This window comes from Labrus mixtus, chromosome 3 (assembly GCF_963584025.1).
Source record: "Labrus mixtus chromosome 3, fLabMix1.1, whole genome shotgun sequence".
Classification (NCBI taxonomy): domain Eukaryota; kingdom Metazoa; phylum Chordata; class Actinopteri; order Labriformes; family Labridae; genus Labrus; species Labrus mixtus.
The window spans coordinates 6563320-6582906 of record NC_083614.1 but is presented as its reverse complement, the minus strand read 5'-3'; the positions used below and the strand labels follow the sequence as shown (position 1 = coordinate 6582906).

The following is a 19587-nucleotide window of genomic DNA, read 5'->3' as shown; positions in this document are numbered from 1 at the left end:
CCATGATGAATTAAGTCCATTTCAAGTTTTTCTCTGGCCAATTAAATGACAAATATCCTAATTCTCAATCTGCAGGACCCTGATCACTGCTGCTCGAGGCTCCTATAGATATAGATTGTAATGTTTAAGGTAAATTGAAAAAGAGAAGAACTGTATCTCACACTCTCCTTGGGAACATAAATCAGTGTTTGTGAAATGAACCTGAACACAAGTTAACCAAAGACAAGCAGAGACCTGTTTGCCTGCAGGCCAGCGAGACATTTTTCAAACATCGAGCTGCAATTTTCTTTTTGGGATCGAGGAACCTGACAGCCAAGTTTTTTCTCTTATGACACTTGAACACCCCATATGTTGAGATTTAATAACTAATCATCATGGTATTCTATATGGTCGAGTGGGCTGGCCTGCATTGTCTACTCGAAGACTAAATCACTGTCATGTCATACTGTCATTTTATTCTTTTGAAACATGTTGGAAGCTCCAGTCTTCGCTGTCACAAAACATATTCTTGTTATCTGTTCCCAAAGTGCGTCTTGAAATGGGGAGAAGAAGTTTCAGGTATGCTGCTCCTGCTGCAGGAGGATTTGTATCTTTAAATCCTTTTGTAAAGCAGATTGAAGGTGTTGGAAGAAGATGCATCAGGTTGTAGATGCTTTGACTAATAACTTCTGCGCCGTGATCGAGGATATTTCAACCTGTGTTCAACAATTCTTTTGTGTTTTATGTTACTTTGTTGAAATGTACTGCTGCCTACATCTTCATCTTAATGTGGGTTTTCCTGATTCCTAGATTTACTTTACATTTAAAAAAAAATGAAATGAGTTTTCAGACATTCAGGTGTCCGAGGAGAGATTCTAGCAGAGTTACAGTAGAGTGAGTCTCTGGTGGTTTTGTGTGGAAAAGCTAAGACAGGAAGTCGCATCGAGCTGACGCTGCTGCCTGCCTGCCGCTTAGTAAATGGGTCAACACAACCTGTGTGTGGTTAGAGAACTATCATGTGTGACACACTTACAGAAAAACTCTAGTGTGTGCGGAACAGGCAGAGGTGAAATAGGTCCAGCAGTAACGCTGATTAAAACGGCGAGGCGTGGTTTAATGGTTTTATCTTCACGAGAGGTAACACTGCAGATGTTCATACAGACATCATAAAAAACAATCTGAATACAGTGTTCATATATTCATCCTTATATTGAAAAGTACATGAAATAATATTAATTTTAATAACATAACAAAAAGACAACATCTGTAATAAAAGTGGATTACAAAGTGACATTTGATGTAAATAACTCTTAAGAATTAGGTAACAGAAAACAAATCAGTTCCATTTGACCGTATGTAAAAACATTGAAGTGCTATTTGTTCAAAGCTACAAAATACACTTAAAAAGCAGGAAGCGTTTCTCTTAATTTCCTTCAAGGAAAAAGTACTATAAAATAAGTTACAGTACAGTGAATCTGTCCGACCTTTGTTCCCATCATCTTCCAGCTTTTTGTAAGCACAGACAACAGAACAGACAGGAGGACAGAGATGTGGTTTCCTGGTGAGAGACGTCGTCCTCGAGGGGGAGGGGGGAACAGGGGGGGAAACGAAGCTGTTCTGCTGTCGTTAACTGTTCATGGTGTGTGATTGAGTTCATAAAAGCCTCACAAACTTCTTCTGAAAATGTGAAACCTTCTTTATCTTCAACATGATCTGAGTGTCGCTCCGCCTGCGTCCGTTGGTAGAAAGAACTTTGTACTTCATGAGCTCAGAATATTCCACAAATACTTCATGTTTAGTCACAAACACAGAGGGAAGCTCTCATACGTCGTCAGCCGGCAGAGGAGGTATGTTGAACCTTGGTCTTGTGAAAAAAGCCATCTTCTCTCTGCAGAACAAGGAAATATCACACACACAAGGAAATATCACACACACAGTTTTTTCTAAAAGTTAGAAAAAGAACATGTTTCATAACTTCATGTCTCGACATCTGATTAACACAGGCCTGCATCAACACAACCCCTTATTGGGAACGCAAATGTATATATTTATGCATATTTTTCGATTGATTTAAGGTCTGGATGAAAGAAAAATATTATTCCAGGCTCATGATCAATATTTTTATTTTATTTTATTATTATTATTATTTTTTTTTTTTAATCTATTTTTTAGTATCTATTTTTTTGTACATTCTTAATTTTTCTTTTTTTTTACTGAAATTGTACTGTGTTCACTTTTTGTTTGCAATCTTTGCTCTTTGCTGCTGTAACAATGTAAATTTCCCCGTTGTGGGACAAATAAAGGATTATCTTATCTTAAAAGGATTCAACATGAGGGCTGGATATATTTGTAGGCACTTCTATGCCAGCACCCTCCAGGCAGGGCACTTCAGATGGTTTTTGGTGGCTTCTTGCTATGCTGAGCTGTTCTCGCTACACCACTGACTGTTCAAGCTGTCGCTGTGTTACTGCATGTTGCTTTAAATCTAAGAGCTCTAAAGGTGAGTAAAACATACAGAACGTTTTTTTTTTGTCATACTGGGGTACAAATAAATTATGACATGCAGGTATTGTAGCAGTTTAAATACTGCTTGTTAGCTGGCTATTTTGGTCTACACCTTTAAAAGAAATTGAGTAAAATGCACGTGGCTTGTTTGTTACACCTCCAGGATGCACACATGCTGTGTTTGTTCAAGAACAGGGACTGTAAACAGAAACTTTGTATGTTTACAGGAACCCTCTGCAAGGCTCTTCAATGTTACTGTTCTCACCAAATGTTTTCAGTCTGCGACCCATTTCCACATGCTAGAGTTTCTGACTCGTGTTTTAAGCTGCCAAAGAGGAAACAACTTTCCTCGACATGTGGAAATAAGTTACAGGTATGTACCAGTGTCTTTGTTGTAGAGAAAAAAACAGAATTAGGATTCATTCAATGTCAGGCCCAGTACGGTAAGGGCAGACTGATCACTGGCTCACTTTTCAGATTACTGAGACTAAAATGTTTCAGCTCCCTTACACTGTGACTTTACCAGTGTGAGGAGAACAGTACCCGAGGTTTAACGGTGTGAAAGCGGATCAGGAGTCAGCTCATCCCCACCTGAATGTCTGCACCGGCAGCGGCTCCTTCTGGCTCTGCCCCCTCATCTTCAAAACTTCTTTGGAGGCCTTCCTCAGCCTCCTCTCTGCCGCCTCCTCCTGACGCTGCTCCTGCTTGCTTTGACCGGCCTGCAGCAAATAAAAATAAATAAACACAGTCAACCTCCACTGTGTGTGTGGCCTAGCTTCACATGATTCATAAAGTCACTGCAGCGCTCACCTGTCTCTGGGCCTCTCTGAGCAGGCAGCGGAAGCGCTCGTCCCTGAGGGCCCAGTGGGGGAGCTCTGTGTCCTCTCTGACCTGCGGCTCCTCCAGTCGCAGCTTCAGCTCCCGCAGGGCACTCAGCTCCTCCATCAGCTGCCTCTGACGCGTCCTGCAGGCCTGGAGATCCAGCTCCAGGTCCAGCGACGTACGTGTCGGCTGCTCGGCCAGGGAGGAGCGGTAAGACTGCTGCTAACACAAACACAAACACTGTCCACTCAGAAACTAGATACTACATGTTAAATCAATGCAGGCTTTCTGTAAGAGAGGCTTTACCTGTTTATACCGCAGCGTCCTTCTTTCTAACGTGTTCCTGACAAAGGGAGTTTTCTTTGGTAGAGTTGAGCTGTCACTGTCACTGCGGTACAACTGAAAAAGGACATTCACAAAACATTAACAGATGTTCACAAGGATTCAAAAATGGAGGTAGTAGAAATTGGGGATGCACCGATTGAGAAAATCCAGGTCAATAACAATTTTGCATCACTACCTATGTTTTTCAGAAATTAAGTGGTGTAGCTTTTTTTTTTTTTGTTTCTTCCATCTGGGCCAGTGACCAAAATAATCTTTATTATAAAAACATTGTTAGGGCCTCATTTCAATATCTTTAAGTGAGTATAAAAAGTTAAGCCTGCAAAATTACAAAACAACCTTTAATTTAACCTTCCTTTACACACACAAAATATATTTTTTAAACGTCTTTAGCGGCTTTACAATCACAAACTGTGTGGGAAGAAACTTTTAGTATTTATTTACAACAAAAGTCTTCTTCTAAAAATATACTTCCCTAGTACAAATGAGACTCACCCTGCAGACATACTGACTGCGAGCTCCAGGTGAGAAAGTCTGAGAGCGAACGATGGTGCTACCTCGCATGAAGGGCGAGGCGTGACCCCAGCGACCCCCCCTCTCTTTGGCGCGGACCCGCACCGGTTCTGGGAACAGACCCTCGGTCATGGTGGCCTTCTCCACCTGCAACATCAAATCAACAACACCGTGAATGCATGTGTGGTTCAGATCGTCTTCTGAACACATCACTGCTGAAGTTCAATCATCCTGGATTCATTTTCTTCTTGAAGCAACAGCAGAGACGATGAGGCAGGTGTTCTGAAATCTCTCAGTTAAATAGATTTTCATAACATGTGCTAATGCTGAGTCATGACACTGTGACTGTTGTCATAGTCTTCTACTGTTTTTCTCTCTTTTTTTAAAGATCTTAGTAACATTACAGTCAGGAGCTGTTTTCACATACAGTACGCACTCTTGAAAATGTCTAGATCATTTCATGAGGACTTCTCCTGAAAATCTCTTGACCTGGTTGTTCACATATGCTCCTGTCCTGAGGCAAGATGTGAAAAGAATGATGCAGAAGTGGCAGACGAAGCAACAGAGTCCGCTAAACAGACGAGAATATTTGCCTTTATATCAATTCTAAGTGTAGTTGGATGGAACAATATTAAAAGAACATACTGGAGAACAAAATGCAACTTTCTGCTGAATAATTGTGATGGGTCTGGCAGGAGAAACTCCGGAGTAAAATTCAGCTGTTTGCGTCCACACATGCAGCTCCGTCTGGAAATAGCACAAGTTTTTCAGGAGTATTTTTGAAAGAGTGAAAATCCTGACATACATATTTACTTAAAGATATCAACTTTTGCATCCATAAAACAGGTGACATATAACTCATTAAATCACAGATTCACCTGCAATAGGAGCGTCAATGACAGCGAGTTCAATCAGAGAAAGTCCTCCGATAAAGTACGTTTTAAGAATAGATCTGAAAAGTGGTTGTTGAGTGCCTGATTTCTTCTTACAGTTTATCTTTTCAATATGCATTTTTGGTATTCAGAAATTATTCAAGAAGCTTTCCTTTAGAGTCAAATGTATCACTCGTGAACATTTGTTGTGGAAAATAAACAATAAAATACTATTTCTACATTTGGTTGTTAAGGGGGTCCTGTTTCTTTTGGGAATGGAGGAGTACTGAACATGCAGCCTCTAAATCTCCCTCCAAACAAAGTGTTCACAGATGCTAAAAGGTAGAAGAAGATTCCCCGGATGTTTTGAACACCTGTAGTGCGCTGTAACACGTTGGAATTGGTGCCGTAAAAGGACTGAGCAGAGAAGAGCCTTTTACCTTAACTGTACACATTTTGCTTGTTGTCTGATCACAGCGCCCCCCGGTGGTGTTGCAGATGCCCTCTGCACACAGACCCTCTGAGCATGCAGCTGTGAACGCTGTACTGTTACTGCAACCGCTGTCCACTGACTCCGCCTGCCAACTCCTGCACAAACACAAACGGCTCTCACTTTAAGACATGCTGGAGGTAATAAGAAGTGGAGATCATAACCAATGTGAAATCAATACCTCTCAGACGCCACCTCCACAGGCTCATCTCTCTTCTCCAGCTCGGCCTCTCGCTCCTCCAGGTGGGTGGATGTGTTGGTGGTGCGTGACAGCAGCATGCATACAGTGTCCTGTAATGTCACAGAGCAAATGATATCACACGCCATCCCTCCCCCACACAGTTAACATTCCTCCTCAGCGTGTTTGTCCTGTGACGCACATTGCTGTCAAACAGTCACTTTAACGAGCTGCACACCTGAAACACAGACGGCTGAGAAATGCTCTGCAGGAATAACACCTCAACCATTTCAATGCAGCTGATTAGCAGTGGTTGTTTTTCACAGTTTCAAACCTCAGGATAACTAAACCCTGTAGCACTACTCCAGCAGGTGGTTTGCATTACATGACTTGTCTCAATACTTGTCTACTACATTTCAGCTTATATCAGATACAACACAAAGTATTGCATGAAGGACTTTCAGAGCTGAGAGAAAGTTGAATTTGAAGTTGTCGCTTTGATTCTCTTGAACTCTCCTGGTTCTTCTGTAATATTCAATGCTAGACTTTTTTTAAAAATTGAATTCCTTTGATTCGTTTTTGTGCTTTATTTCATAAAATGTAGATTGTAAATCACAATCACAGACTGTTTTGTTCTTTAATTTGATCCAAGCTACATTGAACGTAAGAGTGATTCAAATACAGAAACGTTTACAACTTAACTTTATGTGATAATAATTGATGGCAACTATAAGATGTAGTTGATATTTGTTACAACACTCACTTGAATGTTTGTGTTAGAAATAATTGTGTAACTAAAATTAAAAACATTTTTGAGAAGACTTTCTTTATAACATTTCCACAGTCTAAGACGTCTTCCTGTACTGTCGTATTTATTGAACATATATATCTATGTCTGGGTGCTCACTGTAGCTCTGGGCCGTTGCTCGTCCTCTTGGCTGTCTTGCTGTCTGCGGTGACTGAAGCTCTTCTGTTCAGGTCGGGGTAGCTCGGTCCCGCTCAGCACCTGAACCCTCAGCCAGTGATAAACCATCTCTACACTCCCCTCACACTCAGCCAGGCTCAGTTGGGCCGTACCCTGCACATAAACACAGAAACATAAATCATTATTTTAATTTAAAGAATAAGCACATCAGTGTCTCTGTGGAGCTGCCCAGCCCACTCAGACCCACCAGCACTTCCTCCTGAGCCTGAGGTCCCAGCGAACAGACGGACAGCTGCAGTGCACACACCGCCAGGGCGTTTGGAGGGACAGGAATGCGGAAGCCTTCGTTGAAGCTCATCTGAGACTGTGGCTCCAGAGCCGTACAACAGTAAAACGCACAGGCCCTGCCGGCGTCCAGCGGAATCAAGTGCACCTTCACATACCTGAGCATCAGCAGAACAACACGAGGTTACAGATGGGAACATAAAATAAAACAATAGAGCCTCACATCAGGCTTCAGTGATACTCACACTTTATAACCGTCTCTCACGATGGACCTGTTCAGACTCTTGAGCTGCAGCAGATGCAGACGGAGAGACTGAGAACTGGACTCCCACCTGTGAAGAGGAGTGTACAGGAATATGGATTTAATAAATTAAACTGATTCAACATGCAGTCAACATGCAGTCTACATATTTTGTTTATTGTTTTTATTTTCATTAACCTAAAAAGTAAAACGGTAACACAGGCTGTTGCTATAGGTCCATGCTTTACTTATTTACCATGTGCAGTTAATAGCTTTATTTTTGTGCGTGTCTCTTACTCTTCCTATGTAGATGTGACTGTTAACTACGTTTGGTGTTTATTCATAACATCCTCTAATATCAGTGATCAGCACTGCGCTTCATGTATACCATGTTTGTATTTCAATAAAAAGATTTTGACCAAAAAAAATGCAGTCTACAATCACACAGTACTCACAGCAGTCCCAGTTGGATCTGGGTGGGCTCGCTAACAGACGTCAGCTCTTTCATGTACGACATCTCATCAGACTCCTCGGCCCTGACGAACGACAAAAATATACAAATAAAATACATTTTTAAAGTAAGACGTTTATTTGCACTAACATCCTGAAGTGCACCATTCTTCTATTACTCTTATTTTATACACATTATTTTCTTTACTTTGTATCTCATTGAAACCCCCTGACAGTTGGAGTAATGCTGTTCACCAGCTTTTTACTCTTTTCTTCGTTTTTTCACCAAAACCCCGAGACAGATCGGATTCTCATGAGTTAGCTAATATCAAAATATAAGTTTAGCTGCATGGATTGTTGTGTTGGATTTTTTTCTGAGCAACCCAATACACTTTATTGTCCAAACAAAATGTGTCTTTTAAAGATGACAAGGAGAGGCAGAAAGCACCTGCACATCAGTTTGAGTAGCAAGAGATGGAGTGCCACCAGAAGTTTGCAGCCATGTAGCGACGATGCACGTGGTTACAAACTTTACAACATTATGCAAACAATAGAATCATACTGACTGGTTACTGCAGCAGCAGACCAGCAACTTTTCTGTTCTGCAAAGATTGCATAAGAATGTTTCTTCTCAAAAAATAAAGATAAAATAACTTTTCATTTGACCAAAAAGGTCTGTAGGATCAGAAAACTGAGCTGGTCAGCACTTTGGTCTGCAGAGCATTGGACCTGTAAGATGAAAGTTTGGGTTTGGCTGAAGCCATCTACACAAGTAGTTAGCCTTAGAGCAGACCTTTCAAACTGAAAAGATGTAAAAAAAGACAAAAGAAAAAAAGGGCCCAGGTTTTTAAATTCTTCTTTAAGAATTGTCCTTTAAGTTGACGACTTGAAGAACAATCCTAATGTTTATATGCCGACCCAGTGACAGCATGTAATCCCTCTGGGCAGAGAATACAAACTGTCAAAGCTAAACATTGTGATTTCATTATTGCTTTTGTAGAAGAGAGTGGTTATACGCACATGAAGTAATTTAGATTTTGTGAGTTTTTGTGTGGCACCGAAAATATCTTTCACCTGATGAAGACCATCATCGATCAAAACATTGTGATTATTAAACTTTTTTTGAGGGTAAGCGTGCAGGCTTGCCATCCTTTTCTTGCCGGATGAAGGGTGTTGCAGTTCTTAACCGTCACAAGGAGGCGCCATTGCTCCAGAGTGTTGGTTTGTGACTTCTAATTTTAAGGGTTGGACCTGGTCTCACCTTCTGCCCCAGGCCTCGAACACGCCGCTGTCAGTGGCCAGAGCGTCCTCGGAAACGCCTGCAGAGACCCTCCTGGCTCTCCTGCCGCTTCTGTTGGCGCTGTTTCCCCTCAGAGTCACTCCTGAAGAAGAAAAGACATTCATCATCATTTACCATCAGGAAGTCTTAATTGAGTGATTTGAGATCTGTTCTCAGTCTCTTACCTGTGGAGGTGAAAGCCCCCTGAGCAGTGCTGTCTCTGTGACCCACAGCGTCCTCACTGCTCAACATGGCGCTGTGTGAGAGCGGCTGGGACTGAGCGCGCAGACCCTCTAACAGCCCGCGACCCGCCTGCTCCATGTACTCCTCTGTCATCTGGGTGAGAGGGCAATCCTGAGGGGCCGAGTGGTAGGGCGTGTCCATCGGAGAGCTCGGCGGCGAAAGAGAAGAAAGCGAGGAGCGGGAGGAGAGCGAGGCGAGGGATTGCGGGGTGTCATGGGAGCGTTTGGGTTTGCTCTGGATCAGGTGGTCAGGAGTGAACATGGAGCAGTCTCTCGACACGGCCTCGGGAGGCAGCAGGTAGCGTAGGTGGGGGTCGAGCAGCTCCCCGGACCCGTCGTGGCGCTCGTACTGGGGGACGCCGTAGATGTCGCTGAAGCTGATGGAGCTGAGGGAGCCTCGGCTAGACGCCAGAGAGCCTCGGCTGGAGGCCAGAGAGCCGCGACTGCTGCTGGAGGACACCGTCAGAGAGCTTGCCGACAGGCTGCAGGTAAAATAAGAAAAAGAGACTCCGTGAGAAAAAAGACACAGAAGAACGATTAACAGCTTTGGAGAATGAGTGTGTGCCGCACCTCTTCAGCTGGGTGTGAAGGTAGGTGGTGATGCGTGTAGCCTCCTCCAGCTGCCTCAGCAAGACATTCCTCTTCTCCTGCTGCAGGATTCTGATGTCACATGATGCAAAAGTCATTGCCTTACAAAAATCCCACCAAAATATGTGCAGTTATATATTTATATGATGGATCCTTTTCTGTCTATTGCTAAACCCAAAGAAAACATTAGAAAGACTGGAGTATATTTAAGAGATAATATAAAATAGTTATGGCACATAAAAATGTTAAAAAAGTGCATGTACAGATGTCATCCTAAAAAATGCAAACATCTTCATCTTTCTCACCTCTGATTGGCTCCCTGGCTCTGGGAGATGTGGGCTCTCTGCACCTCCTCCTCCAGCCTGCAGCGCTCCTCCTCCAGCTGCAGCAGCGTCTCTGGAGAATGCTGCTGTTTGCTGACCAGGATGATCTCCTGCAGGAGGGCCTCCTTCTCACGCAGGAGCTGCATGAAGTCTCTGTCTCTGTCCGCTTCGGCCCGCCCAGACCAGCTCTCACTGTCCAGCTGTGCGAGCTGGTGCTGGATACTCTGCACCCTTAAGAGAACAGAGAAGACATAGAGACATTCAGGGCTAGGCAAGCTGTTAGTAGCTGGTTACAAACATTAGTTCACATAAGCTTAACTGGAGCCAAATATTTACGCAACTAAAATACAAAGGGCAAACAATAACAAACAAATAAAGAAGTAAAATCAACGGCCATTATCATCAGCTCAGACTAATGAATATCATCAAATCTGAAGTCTCAGGGGCATTTTGTGCGGGACATGTTTTCTAAGAAGCTAAATGATACAAAGAAACTTATCAGTAGGGCAAAGGGGCACACTTGGGACGGGGGATTTCTTCACTCAGCTCTTATCCCTTCATTAGGGAAAAAGTATCGTTTTTTAATTATAAATGCCAGTTTGTGATGAACAGAGTCTCAGTGTTTTAAAAACTACAGCTGTTACATCATTGCTAGTCTATTGAAAGAAAGCCACATTTGGTTTATTTCTGTAGTCGACCTTGATCCAACTAAAATGTATACTATTGAGTTGAGAACATCATTGGGTCCCTGTATATAATATTAAGTCTCTATTTGACTCTTTTTAAATAAAAAATGTCATAAAAATATTTAAACTTTGTGGGTTTGGATGTCTTAAAAAAATGTCTCTTTGGGGTTTTTTGAAATTTGCTTTCTTGCTGCGATAAAGGTCGTCTCCTGTTGTAAGGTGCACGTGTGAACAGCTGGGTCAGGACGGTTACAGGAACAGTGCTATATATATATATATATATATATATATATATTTGAGTGAGAGTTTGCTGAGTTAAGTTAACCTGCAGAGTTAGGTACAGCCTTTGTGTAATCTGCGTTGCAATATGTCAGAATCAGCTGCATGTAAAAGCACATATTTGAGCCAAGCAGACACTTCCTGATAAGACAGTAATGACAACATTCAACATTGTCATTTGTACCTGAGCCGCCTTGCTGCTTCAGCCTCAGTGGTCTCACAGTGTGTGTGTGTCAGCAGATTGTTCATTCAGACTGTGTTAAGACGGATCTCAGAGCCTGCGACCCAAACTCTGATGAAATCATTGTGTGCATGTTTTGCTGGATTTCAGATGAAGTGACTCAGTGACAGAGCATGCAAGTTTCCACAGGTCTCCCCTCTCTCACCCCCCCCCCCCCCCTTCCCCTCTCTGATGTCATAGTTGGCAGTGCCTTTGCTGGGTCACCACAGCAACATGAAACTTGTCAAGCGTGCACAAGCCAGTATAATAACGAGGTTACTCCTGATGCTGCAGCTAGCATCACACTGCTGGCCTCTGAACACTCACTGCCAAACTAATATGATAGCACACAACAATGTGACATACCTGTGGGGGGTGCACAACTGATCACAGTTTCATAGAGACAAATAGTACTACTTTAAACAGAGGATTCAATTAATGGATACATTTTTTTTAAAAGTGTAGTTTACGACTGGTTTACTGTCTGATCGTGTAACCTTTGTTTTATTGCTTATATTCTGAATATATTGCTTTTCTTCTTGTCCCTACATTTGATCATTTCTCTCTCTCATCCTAAATGTTTCTTTTTCTGTATATTAATACTCTCATCATTATAACTTTTATTTTTCCCTCAAAAGTGTTGAGAATTAGCATGTGTGCTAAAACACTCAAACAACGCATCTGGTTCGTCCAATGTAATTGTTGTGGTGGAATTTCTGTAGTTATTTAGATTATAATGTACAGACGTATAACTACAGAAATTCCACCACAATTCTGATGTTCATCACATGCATTACTTTTAGTAAAAAGTCAACAATTGAGTCTTCTTTCAGTGTTGACTTTGTAGACACATCATCTATCCTGCACTATAGGAGCAAGCTGGGATATATTTAAACGAAAAGTGTGTGTATTAAACCACCTTGCGGAGGAGCGGGCAGTGGGCAGTGCTCTCTCTGGCTGCTAACACAAAGACAGCACACAGTCAGCAGCAGCGGCAGCGGCCAGGGAAGAATGTGACCACCCAGCTCATTCCTCTGGCCAGACATCGCTCAGCAGCCATGGCCACCGTGCGCAAATACTATTCATAACACGCCCTCCCACTGGACGACGCACAGAGACGAGGAATGAGTCTGAAGGAGGGGCTCTTTGAGTCAGAGCAGCATGCCGGTGTGTCATAGTACTACGACTCACAAACAACAAAGCAGAAGTTCTTACTTTTTCTTGGCTTCCTCGTACTGCCAGTTGACTTTCACCTTGTCCACTAAATGGGAGGAATCCTGGGATCCATACTGTAACAAACATTTTAAAAAGGGGGTTCAAATTACTTCAAATAAAAGCAACATACGGTTGATAACTGAAGGGGACAGTCCATTTGTAGCCAGAGCCCCCTACATGTAACACAGACGGCCTAGCGGTTAGGTCACGCCCCTTTTAGGAGGCTATAGTCCTCCAAGAGGGCGCCCCAGGTTCAGGTTCAGGTTCGGCCTGTGGCTCCTTTCCCACATGTCATTCCCCACTCTATCTCCCGTTTCCTATTCTATCCACTGTCCTGTCAAATAATAACAAAAACTTTCAACTTTGACAATAAACTATGGACAGAAAAGTAGCTAGAAGCTTCATCTCATATCGAGCATCTCTCTTTACTGAGGTTAACATAAACCGCTCCAGAAAACAAATAACTGCAAAAATATGTTTGTCTGCGGTTCTCCTTTCCAGTTAAAACATCAGCACTGTGTTGTTTTAAGAGTCTGACACTATCTGCCATCCCCCTAACATCATCCTCTGTTTCAACCTTATCACCAGCCCCTAAGTTAAGTACAGGATACCTCATAGAAAGTCAAAGTAAAATATAATCAGGTTAGAAAACCATCTTTGTTCTTATGAAGTGTCCCACTGAATCTAAAAGTTAACATTTGATTCAACTATATTTCGTTGAAATATACAGTTTGAAGACTTTTCTTTGAGGGGGAGTCAGGGAGGAGCAGCAGTGACTCTCACCTCTCCCATGATGTCAGTCTGACAGCCGGTGTCACAGTACTGCTGCAGACTGCACGAGTCGCCCGCGGGCCCAGAGCTGTTCACGGCCTCGCTGGGCGAGTCACCGATGGACAAACTGCTCTTGAAGTTCACCGTCAGCTTCACCAGACTCTGGGAGATGAAAGAGAATTTAAAGAAAGTACAATATATATTATAATCAGACAAAACAATATTTCACCTTGTCTCCATGAAATAAAAAGCTCAAAGTGTGACAAAAATGCCCCCGTAAAAAGTCAAAATCTGCTTCTGTCTCTTGTTTAAAATCATTCATACATTTAGAGCGACTCCTGTATTCATTCATAAAGAGATTGCAACAATGCCAGGAAATGATTCTGCAAATGTGGCCTGACAGTAATGACTGAATCATCGTCTATTTTTTATATTCAGATTTTTTGCTTTTCTTACAAAGACGTATTCGGTGATTCAGACGTCTGGAAATGTGCTTCATTAAGAGACAAAGATGAGAAGCAGCAGGACAGTTGAGGTGAACAGACACTAGAGGTCAGCAGAGAATATCCTAACAACAGTTATTTCAGCAGGATGTTGGAGGAAAGACTTTTTTTTCCAGGTACCTGGATGAGGTCCTGCCTCTCCTTCTCGCCTGTGCTGATGGCCTTCTTGATGCTCCGCAGCTCGGTGAAGATGGCCTGCGCCTCGTCCAGCTTGTAGTTAGTCTGACTGCAGGACATCTTCCTGTCAATCCTGTGGGGACGGAAAACACAAATTAAGATGTCTTCTTAAACCACATGTGTTCTAACAGCTGGATTTGTTTTTCTTTCAAACCGCAGTCTTCACTGATATTTAAATAGAGTTCACACATTTTGCAGAATGGATCCAGCTCTCTGACAACACTCAAACAAGTGTCAATCAAGCAAGTTCATGAAATGCTATCTGAGTGACGCTATTTGCAGAAAATTGATTTCCTGTTTCTGCTTTTGTTAGAACATATTTTCACATTTTTTTGTATTTGTTGTATTACTTACAACACGGAAGGGAACTTCTTGTCAAGAGTGTTTGTGCAATTAAAGCTTTTAGTAATGAGGCCAGTTTAAATAAAAAGGGCTTCATGTTTCCCATAATAACTAGCGGTGCAACAGATCACAAATACCACGGTTTCATATCTGATCGCAGATTCTTCAGTCACAGAGCGGAGCAGTTTTCAGAGTTGCAAAAAAAAAGAAGGTATTCATAATATAACTTTTGTAGTCCTCAGCTAGCCATGGCTCTAACGATGCATTTTAAAAGAACTACGATTCAAAATGCATCTCCATAAATATCCATATTGTATAACATCCTCTGTTTTTTTAAACTATAGGCTATACACATCAACCCCAGATTTGAGGCTTTATTAGAGCTATTGCCAAAACTGGTATTGGTATCAGAATAACTGCAGTTCAATGTGTTCGATTTCAAGCTGTTTATGTTGGAAAGTTAGTCACAAATAAATCACCGGATGAGCATCTGAGTATTTCTGTGGAGGAGTTTTTCTGTGTGATTTTTAGCCTGTGGTCAGATATAAATAATGACACTATATGTATACTAATGCTTATCAGTGTTTGTTTCCGCATGCTGGGATGGTTTCAGCCTTTATTGTGCTGCTTTCAAAGACACAATTTTTAGGGGGGAGATCTCCACTACATGACTTCTCTTACACCTGAGATTACATCACTTTGTTGTCAAACTATTTAAGCACCTGCTCCCATATAGAAGGTGCTACTTTAATACTTTTTATTCCTATAAGACATGAGACCCTTACTTGTACTAAAAGTGAAATAAATATAATTCATGCTTGATTCATCTCTCTAAAGTTTGTAAAACGGATAAAATGACAAAAAGTGTATCTTCTTATATTCCTCAGTTTGGGGGGGGGGGGGGGTTTAGGAGTAGGTTGGGGGTTGGTTTAGTTTGGTTGGTTTGCTGGTTTGGAGCTGGAGGGAGAGCGGCACAGTGCCTCCTCCATCACTGGGCCTTGTTGGCACGTGGCCCCCACCCTGCTCTCACCACAGCCCGCTTCCTTCACTCTCCTTCAACAGCAGGTACTGTTCATCCACCCGACCCTGCCTCTTCCTCCCAAAACAAGCTCTGCTTTGTTCCCCCCGCCCCATTGGCAGGGCCTGAGAGTTTATATACTTAGAAAAAAAAGAGGCAGTACCCACTCCTCAGTGCCTGCCTGTACTGAACCCTACACCCTGTGTACTGTAAAAAAGGAATATACTCAAGAATTTTCACAACAAATTTGCTAAATTAGGCCTAATTTAAAACTTGTTTTTGAGTTGTTATGAAGACAGTGTTACGTTTGAAGTTTTGTGTAAATGGTCATTCAGGGTTCAAAACAGAAGAGCAGAAAAGATGGCGTAAAACAGAGATAAACTCCTTCAGCGTAGTGACGATTAACGGGAGCATCTGTACGTCAGAAGATGTTTGTTTGCTTTATCTGACACGACACAGCGAGGAGAACAATTAGCTATATTGCTGACAGCAGCTGAGATTGGAAAAACAACAGCCGTAGGGTCCCTCCTGCTTGGCCTGGGTAAAACCCAGGAGAAACAATAGGACACACACACACAGGCAAACAAAGACACAAACACACATATCTAGCACGTAAACACACACACACACACGCATTCACACAAGAGGAGGATGCGTCCATGTTTTCTGCAAGCTGTGTATTCTCCGTCTATTCTGGGAGTCACTCGACTTGTGTATTATCTGAGAGATAAGGGACTCTTTGCCAGGGCTCAGGAAGTGCTGAGGAATTTGCTGCCAGATATCTCTGTGTTTTTGAAACTTGCTCTCGGCTCCACACCTCCCCCCCTCCCTCCTCCTCCTCCCCTCTAACTTCCTCTCCAGGCTGAGCCTTGGCTCCCTGCACTCCACTGGTGCATCCTCTTCCTGAGGTGGAGTCCCCTTTTCCATCAAAAAAAACTCCCTACATTCGCCTTTTCTCAAACACTCTCTTTTTTTTCACTTTGAGAGGTGGAGCTTCTCATTCTAACATGAAATTTGGAGCAGCTCGGAAATGTTTCCAGCACAAAAAAAAAACGTGAGGTGTATTTGTCTTAAAACAGCACAAACTAAAGGAAAATGGGGAACTGCCTCTGTAATGGGAGCAGAATAAGAGAAGAAAAGTATCTCCTTACATTCTCTATATGAATCTTTGCTCTAACAATCTCAACATTTTCTGAAAGAAAACTGATCTATGTTAAATTGTATTGTGGGCTATGTTGATAGAGATTCAGGGATTTAAAAGGCCTTTTTTTGAAAATGAGACCTTGATGAGCTTCATGGAATATTTTGGGGGAAGAACAAAAGGAGAAACAACAGAGACAAAAGAGTTTGTAAAAAAGCCGCAGATGGAGGACGAGTGGGAATAAAGAAGGGAAAAGGCGTCTGTGCTGTAGGAAGGAGAAGGCCGGCCGTGGGAGGAAGGGCGGGCCTGGGACACAGAGGCGGAGGGAACACTCACTCCTGCAGGGTCTCCACTCCCATTTCCTTGTACTGCAGCTCCTGCTTCACCTGGGCCAGCTCCTGCTTCAGTCTGGAGAGCTGCGGACAGACAAGGCCAAGCACCCGGTTACCATGGGCTCACAATGAGCGTCACTCACCACCACCACCCGACAGAAATGCTTAGTCATGACAATTCACATACAGGAATGCTGTGTTTGTACAGGGACACACGTGCACACATACGTGCACGGTGGTTCACATGCCTAGGCTTTAATTCCTGTTAAAGATGTCTGATGGGGGGGGGGGGGGGGGGGGGGGGGGTGCTATAATAAATTTTTCTGATATATATCAACATGAGAGAAACACCTTTAGATATTAGCTTCAGTATATCTGTCACAGGTGGTCCATCAGCCTGTTTAATGTCTTCTCAGGCTTTGGAGGAAAATGTCTTCAGCTTGAGATAATGTCATGATGTTGTTTCTCTTTATACAAAATCAAAATAACATAAAAGCACATTATTTTTGAAAACTTCCTAAACTGTTCGGGGTGTCCTCTTTTATACATTTGAAGAGTGTGCAGTAAAAACAGCTAAATCAAAATGTGTTCGATTTTGAACAACTTTTGTTCCGCAGCAGCATACAGCTTCATATAACGTGAGGACTTTAATCATTTCTTTATTATTGGAGGAACTGACATTTTAAAACAATGATACTGATGAGTCAGATTATTAAATTAAACACAATTCATCCCCCTTGGACTTTGACTATCTGTAATATATTTCATGCCTTTGCATCCGTCAGATTAGCGTCTCCACTTTCTTCATTTGGTACAAAGCGCTGCTCAACTCATTGAAGGAACAAAGAGAAATGATGACTTCCTACTTCATTGTAACCTTATTTTACTCGCCTTGAAGGCTTTACTCCTGAATTCATTTCCGAGCTGCTGATCGGCCCTATCGACCGCTGCAATGTGTAGCTGGAGCACTGCTGGTTTCTTCCATGTCACGGGCCTTTGTCTCCTCTCAATACTTCTCTGTTTTTGGAATGAATAATATATGCATTTATCATTTTGGTACTGATTTAATTTGCTTAATTTGATTGTCCTTAGTTCCTCTGTGATCATTTCATTTATATCTTATTTTGTCTACATTGTTTTTAATTTCTTTTTAAAGCAGCTTTTAGCGTTATTCTTAAAGTTTGAAGCATTATTAAAGTTATTCATATTCTTTTATTGCCTGGCTGAAAACTGACGATGCTGATAAAGATATTTAAAGAAATAATATTAACAAGGAGGGACTGTTATTGTAAGCATTGCTGCCCATAAATCGCTTTAGCTGAGGTCTTCACTGACTAAGTGAAATGATAAAGGTAGATTTTTGGGTGTTTTCTATGAATAAGTAGATCAGGAACTTAACGGATTGTCTTTTGATTAAAAGGGACAAAAGAAAAATACTGAGTCATACAAAGTTAAATATAAAACCCTAAAACATATCAACACCAGAATTGTTGGATTCACTGGATGGATATTCATCTTTGAATTAAAATGATGTCTGTGTTCGTTCACATCGACATTAAAAAGTAGTCCCACTCATCTTTGGGGTCTCAAAGGTCCCTGATGGAGGAAACACCCTCACTCATGTGACTGATCTCAGAGAAATGTCCAGCTTGTCCCTGTGAGTCACTGACCTAGCCTCCGCCTGACCCTTTGATGATCTCATCCTCATCCTCTCGAGGCCCCGGGCCAGAGCCACAGTATCCTGTAGGGGCCACACCCTAGCCCCCTTTATTTTTCTGCCCAAAGAGGGCCCCTTGCTGCAGCCCATTGTTCTCCTCCGATAATGACTTACCCGTTCTCTTCTACAAGCTATTTCCACTTTAATTTGGTCGGGGTCGTATTTCGCGTTTGAAGACGAGCCGGAGAGAGCTGTGAACACAGAAAAGCAAAGAACAGAGAGGATCAGCAGTCAGCCCGTGGTGATGATTTTAAGGTTAACTTGTACTTCTAAGAGAGTGGATGGGGGATCCGATGTCGTCTCCCATCCTTCGCTCTATGTGGACGCCCTCTGGACGCTTTGTGTGCGACAGCTGGCTGGAGTCAGAGGGTAAACTGGGTGGAGGTGGATAAAAGATCTAAGATCAGCACCCCCAACAGATTTGGTTCTCATGCAGCCTTTGAATTCACACTTCTCTCATCCTTTTTATTATTCCTTTATGTGTGAACTCACAAGTTTTTTGTGGTTATTAAACGGAGCTGTTTGATTATGAAGATGAATATTTCTAACAGGGCTGAGAGTGATGCTGTATTCACATGGATTCAGGCACACAGGACATTATTTTAGTGGATGAGAGCAGACTTGGGCAGGCCATCAGAAGAATAGTGGCAACTTTGGCATGCATAATGACATCAATGATGGTACAGTAGAACTTTTTGAACAGAGGAATTCGTAATTTCATCGGTTTTTTTGTCCCACTCATTTTTTTTCCTGATACAGAAAACTTCTTAAGCCCGGCCCACACAAACACATTTTGGGGCCCCTCAGACCCCGCACATGATGACAAGCAGAGATAAATTCAACTGTTTTGTTTCAATTTTGTGCGGAGAGTAACAATGTGACCAAAACAGAACACCACAAACTAATATGTTCTGGACGACCAGAATCTTGAATCTACAAACAGGAAATATCGCAGAATTAGTCCAAAGTGACTTTTGAGTAAACAGACATGACAGATGACAAGCAGGAAGACTTGGCGATACGTTTTTAAGAGTACTTTTAAAATAAAAGAAACTATGGACGAAGTTGTGGAGATAGTATAATTATGGGCTGTACATTATAGAGTGCGGGCTTTAGGTGAGTTAACACTGATTTGTTGTTGTGCTTCCTTCT

General features: G+C 42.3%; 1 protein-coding gene across 2 annotated transcripts in view; it reads right to left on the bottom strand.

Moving 5' to 3' along the window:
- Window positions 1–1088: 1088 nt before the first annotated feature.
- wwc3 (WWC family member 3) overlaps window positions 1089–19587 on the bottom strand; it is a 37879-nt gene continuing 19380 nt past the window's right edge. The window contains exons 4-23 of one of the 2 annotated variants that reach the window (XM_061029979.1): window positions 18550–18626; window positions 16723–16802; window positions 13829–13958; window positions 13218–13367; window positions 12435–12508; window positions 10017–10265; window positions 9694–9783; window positions 9067–9605; window positions 8864–8984; window positions 7608–7688; window positions 7157–7243; window positions 6874–7069; window positions 6609–6779; window positions 5705–5814; window positions 5474–5621; window positions 4144–4308; window positions 3613–3705; window positions 3295–3525; window positions 3076–3203; window positions 1089–1867 (exon numbers count right to left, since the gene is read on the bottom strand). In XM_061029979.1, the coding sequence (XP_060885962.1) occupies window positions 1801–1867; window positions 3076–3203; window positions 3295–3525; window positions 3613–3705; window positions 4144–4308; window positions 5474–5621; window positions 5705–5814; window positions 6609–6779; window positions 6874–7069; window positions 7157–7243; window positions 7608–7688; window positions 8864–8984; window positions 9067–9605; window positions 9694–9783; window positions 10017–10265; window positions 12435–12508; window positions 13218–13367; window positions 13829–13958; window positions 16723–16802; window positions 18550–18626 (2987 nt within the window). In that variant the 3' untranslated portion in view covers window positions 1089–1800. Of the gene's footprint in view, window positions 1868–3075; window positions 3204–3294; window positions 3529–3612; window positions 3706–4143; window positions 4309–5473; window positions 5622–5704; window positions 5815–6608; window positions 6780–6873; window positions 7070–7156; window positions 7244–7607; window positions 7689–8863; window positions 8985–9066; window positions 9606–9693; window positions 9784–10016; window positions 10266–12434; window positions 12509–13217; window positions 13368–13828; window positions 13959–16722; window positions 16803–18549; window positions 18627–19587 lie in introns of both variants that reach the window. The other variant, XM_061029970.1, reaches the window with a different exon arrangement.